General features: G+C 30.3%; 1 protein-coding gene across 1 annotated transcript; it reads right to left on the bottom strand.

Annotated features, from left to right (window-relative positions):
• Window positions 1-861: 861 nt before the first annotated feature.
• On the bottom strand, window positions 862-2,350 carry LOC134231393 (putative HERC2-like protein 3). Its single transcript, XM_062713357.1, has 5 exons — window positions 2,329-2,350; window positions 1,988-2,134; window positions 1,661-1,746; window positions 1,293-1,363; window positions 862-994 (listed from the first exon to the last, which is right to left on the bottom strand). Exons 1-5 carry the CDS (start codon window positions 2,348-2,350, stop codon window positions 862-864), a joined length of 459 nt encoding a protein of 152 aa, XP_062569341.1.
• Window positions 2,351-5,034: the final 2,684 nt, after the last annotated feature.

Genomic DNA, 5,034 nt, shown 5'->3' with positions numbered 1-5,034 from the left:
AAACTTTTATGGATTTTCCTTTATGCGACAATGATGAAAGTGTTGAAGTAACGAAAAAAAGAAAAGAAAAGGAATGTAAAGGAATGTTAAAAAAAAACATATCTGGATCTTATTTGTAAAAAAAAAATACATAAAATTATGGAAGAGAATTACAGCATATTTTATTTTCTTAATTCTTGCATTAATTAATAAAACTTATCATCAATTCACTTTAAATTCTACAATCATGTGAAAATACCAACACAAACGACAAACACACAAACCAATCACGATGTAATTTTACTTAAGTACTAGTTTTTAACAAATTTGACTTCTGACTCCTCTCTTGTCGACACGTTTATCTGTATACCTTTGGCCATGACTACTCTGTATCTAAAATAAAATATTAATCTATTTGTTTAGAAAGATTCTTATTTAAAATAGCAATCAATTTTTTGTTCGTTTTTTACAACAAACTTTTCACTTACGTGTTTTCTTCGATTGTAACAATAACAGTAGAATTAGGATTTCGTTTATAACATCTGTTAATTTTATCATTTATTTTTCTTGGATACGGGTTCCACTGGCCTTGTTTATCTTTCCAATGCCACTGATCTGATGCAGAAAAAGGTAATGAATCTAGCATTCCATCAGGTTCTACATCAGTTGTTTTGTCTTCAAATTTGTCGTTTTTGAAATATTTCCCTTTAGGAATTGTCAAGAGAGAAAGTCCATCTGTGGAATTTTTGTAAATTTTGCTGGATTTAATATCAATACCGTTTTCAGATGCACAGGCTTCTATGTAAAACAAAAAAACTCAATTATATATTTTTAAACGGATAATATGTCGGTTTAATTTAAATAAAAGTACATGTACATGTATTAAAGGTAAGAATTCTTGAAAAGCGTACCATTTGACGAAAAACTTTCAGAAAGTTTCACAGATGACTCACTAAGTTCTGCCTTTCTGATTTGTTCTTGGAGATAATCAACAGCTTCCGGTGAGAAAGGATCGCTGTTTAAATAGCGTTTCTTAATAATTATGATTTTAAATATTTCAAGAACAAAATTTAAAAAAAAGTTATGAAGAATGAATTTTTCAAATTGCTACTGAAATTTTATTTGTAAATCCTGAGTTGGAAAAGTTTAAGCGTAATAAATCGATTTGTGATCTGTCCTAAATAACTTAAGAAAGTATTAGTAGTGAAGCTGTTGGTAAAAAAAAGTAATGTCAATCGATACAATCGGCCTTTACCGCTGAATACAACTAAACATGACAGAATAATATGCAATGTATTGGAAACGGATATTACCAAACCCGTAGATCATATTTCCCATGATATCCAAATCTGTTTTCTGTTGTTTGCCCGTTTTGCCATCGCACCTGTAAGAAAACAGAATGGTTATTTGTGTCTCTTCCTGAAAATGAGTAAGATTTGACACTACTTTTTCAGACTTCTTTCATTTTTAATGTGAAATGGATTGATCCGATTTTGACAGAAAAATATGTTAAGTAAACCTGTGTTTTTAGAAAATTGAAATTCACATAAATCTTCAGTATAAGAATATGAATTTTAATTTTGCAAAAATTTGACTATAATTGTAATTTGAATAAATTCAAAATGTTAGTTTCAAAAATACGACGGAAGAGAGTGAAATATTAACAATTATATGAACTCACAAGCACGATTCCATTGTGTTTACGTCTGTAAACTGATCCTATACTCCCATTACTCTTCTCCAGGTCTCTCCAATCCCAGTCTGGACCTGGTTAAAATTCACATTCTTATAATCATTTCTAAGCAATCAGTCATGTTAAGACTGATCAATGCCTTTAAATGAAATTAATACACACAGTTTTTATTTCAGCTAGACTAGTCCAGAGAGGTTTTAACCCTACTGCTGGTGCAGCTTGATATCTTTCGAATAGCCTTGCCATAACGCATATAGTCGACATTGTGTATTCCATTTTATACTTTTTAGAAACTGATTATTTTATCATTGTTACCTTTTTTGACGAGAGAACCAACAGCAATAGTTTCTTTGTTCAGAATTCTAGGTTCGTTACATAAAGTTACATCATATTTATCCATTATAGGTCCGTATCTGTATGGATATCTCGAGCCAGTGTCCCATTCTACATATATCACACCAACTGAAAGAGAACATCGGTCATACCTTATAATAAATTTATTTTGATATTGTCAGAGCGGAGGATCTTTTAGAAAGGAACTTATCAAAAAAGTGGAGTGTTTAGGAAGATCTCTTTTTTTTGAAAATGTCCAAACTAAGGTAAGAATCAAAGTTTGTTGAAGGAGGGGTTAAAAATATAAGCAAATGAACGTGTACAGAAAGCCGAAAACCCCGACATATTAGAAGTGCATCATCACTTTTGCTATTAATGATTTTCACTAGATGATAGAATATAATCGAGTCCATACTTGAAGCCTATAAATTTTGATGATTAATTAATGTGTGTTTTTAAACCTAAAAAAAAAATTCTCGAAACTTGAAACTTGATTTAAAGAACTAATTTTTTTTATCTGAAAATGATTTTTATGGAAAGCTAAAAACAGTCAACAGCTCTTTATTTTAAAAGATATAATTTTATTTAACCCGATAATTTACTACATTTACAGTATTTTAAATTGTAAAGCCGTTAAAATATCTTAGATGAAACTACTATCAAAAAATTACACTTTGATATTAATGAGATTTACTTCTTTCTGAATGTCCTATAACCGTCCCTGGCCCCTTGCTATCTTGATTATTCCATTTCCAATCACGTCCACGCTTGACTCTGCTTCCCAAAGGAAGCATTTGTGGATCTCTTTCTTGGAATATGTAATTCATTTCATCATCAAGTTCTGTACATATTTCATCCCATGAATTGTATAGTGACTTCTTTGAGCATATTTCAGCTATATCTTTCTAAAAATGTATTTATATTTAAGCCATTTTAAGGATATTAAGATGTATTTAATTTAAAACAAGAGGTCCATGGACCACGGCGCTTACCTTAGTAACTATGAACTGGCCATGCAGATGTTCTCCCTTATAATAGCTATTGTGGCAATTTATAATTTAAATAACCCAAGGATGCTTCCGCATATTTTTCAGCTTTTCTGACCCTGTGGTTCATGAGTACAGGATTTTTTTTTTGTAACACATCCTATTTTTGTTTTTTCTTGACTATCATCCCTTGATAGGGTCTTGGCCTTTCATTTGAAAGATTAACACTCCCCTTCTTCTAAGAATACTTTGTTTGAGAATACTTTGGTTAAAATTGGCCCAGTGGTTCTTGAGAAGAATTAATTTGAAAATGTGAAAAGTTTACATACAGACAGACGGACGGACGACGGAGAACAGGTGATCAGAAAAGTCATTTGAATCACTCAGGTGAACTTAAAACAATGATGACCAGAAAAGCTCACTTGCGTTCAGCTCAGATGAGCTAAAACATGATTGAGCAGTACATTTGATAATGTTTGAAAGGTAACAATAATTCATATTTTTAGTTGTTTTTGCACAAGAATGATTAATCTTTTAATTTTTATTTACCTGATCAATTTCTGTAAAGTCTCTTTCAGGGAATTTGCAAGCCAGCATAGTCAGAATCATTTCGCGGTCAAAGCCATCATTTTTCATTGTAAACGATAACATAGAAGCAGTTTTCTAGAATAAAAATGTGATTCAAATCAGGCTTGGGGTGAATTACATAAAAAGTAATGCATTACCATTACTTCAACAATTTGTGCATTAAATTACCATAACCATTACTCTATTTTCTTAAAGAAATGCATTACATTACCATTACTTTAGTAAAGTAATGCATTACCTTTATCATTACTTTTGGAGGTTTTTAAAAATAGAATTTTATACAAAACTTTGCGATATTTTTTCATAAGCATGTATCCACGCTCTTCAAAACTAAACATGATAAATGATAGCTCAAATTTGATTTCAAGTTTTTGTATATATTACAATGCCATTAACTTTCAATCAAAGAAAGTTCAAAGTTCTGAATTGTCAGTTTTATTACTCATGTACAATACCCACTTTTTGTCTAACTGTTAAAGTCATGTAGTAATTTGACTTTTGGGACACTGCCTAAAATACCTAATAATAAAGCATATAGGCTATTTTGATTAGTACCGTATGAAAAAAATAAATGCATTGACAAACTTTTTGAAAAAGTAGACAGGATGTACATTTTGATCTGCTACGCACAGTGAAGCATATAATGTCTGCATGGCTTCTATTTTCTTTGGTACAATGGATTTTCCATGGTCAGTACAAGGTAAATCGATCAGCTCAATTAATGTTTTATAAAAACAGTCATGAGAAAAGGACTGGTAATTTGGAGCACATCTCCAAACAATGCATTATTTTAATTGTTACATAACCCAGGGACCTAGTGTGTTTTGGTGACACTCTAGCCATTCAAAAGGTACCAATTATCAGTGTACAGTGTACATTAATTAGTGTATCTCTAATGTGAATCTTTTTTAAAAATATCTTTTAAAACTATTTTACATGATTCTTTGAAATCAATTCTTATCTGAAATAAGTTTGAAAACTTAAATGTAAGGTAGGTGTACTTTCAACAGAATAAAAAGTGTATATAAACAGATACATTTCGTTATCTAAATAGGTTAACATTTTTATTCAAAAGCATCATTTGCAAAAAAAAAAAATGAAAATAAAAATAAAATAAATATATAAAATAAATAACCTAAACAATAATTTCCATCATCCATGTGCATTTAAATTTCTTAAAATAGGTACTCATCTTACAAAATAATGTGCTGTGTAATGCTATGTAATGCCAGCATTACACTGGATTTTATGAAGTAATGCATTACATTACCATTACATGTAATGCAATTTTTTGGGCATTACACATTACTAGCATTACTTTGAGTTCGTGTAATGCATTGCAATGCATTACCATTACAATTAGCATTACCCCAAGCTTGATTCAAACGAATGCATATACCTGTTTTAGAAAATAAAATCTTTACAAAGACAACTTCTAAACTTTATTTTGACTTT

Source organism: Saccostrea cucullata, unplaced genomic scaffold (assembly GCF_032062105.1).
Source record: "Saccostrea cucullata isolate Sc308-1 unplaced genomic scaffold, CSIRO_AGI_Scuc_v1 ctg5520, whole genome shotgun sequence".
NCBI classification, from domain to species: Eukaryota; Metazoa; Mollusca; class Bivalvia; order Ostreida; family Ostreidae; genus Saccostrea; species Saccostrea cuccullata.
This window is presented reverse-complemented; position numbering and strand designations above follow the sequence as displayed.

Coding starts and splice junctions, on each gene's coding strand:
- LOC134231393 (XM_062713357.1), bottom strand. CDS start 2,350: ATGTCGGGGTTTTCGGCTTTCT. Junction 1,364..1,660: donor AACACAATGGAATCGTGCTT/GTGAGTTCATAT, acceptor GTTTTCTTACAG/GTGCGATGGCAAAACGGGCA. Junction 995..1,292: donor AAATATGATCTACGGGTTTG/GTAATATCCGTT, acceptor CTATTTAAACAG/CGATCCTTTCTCACCGGAAG.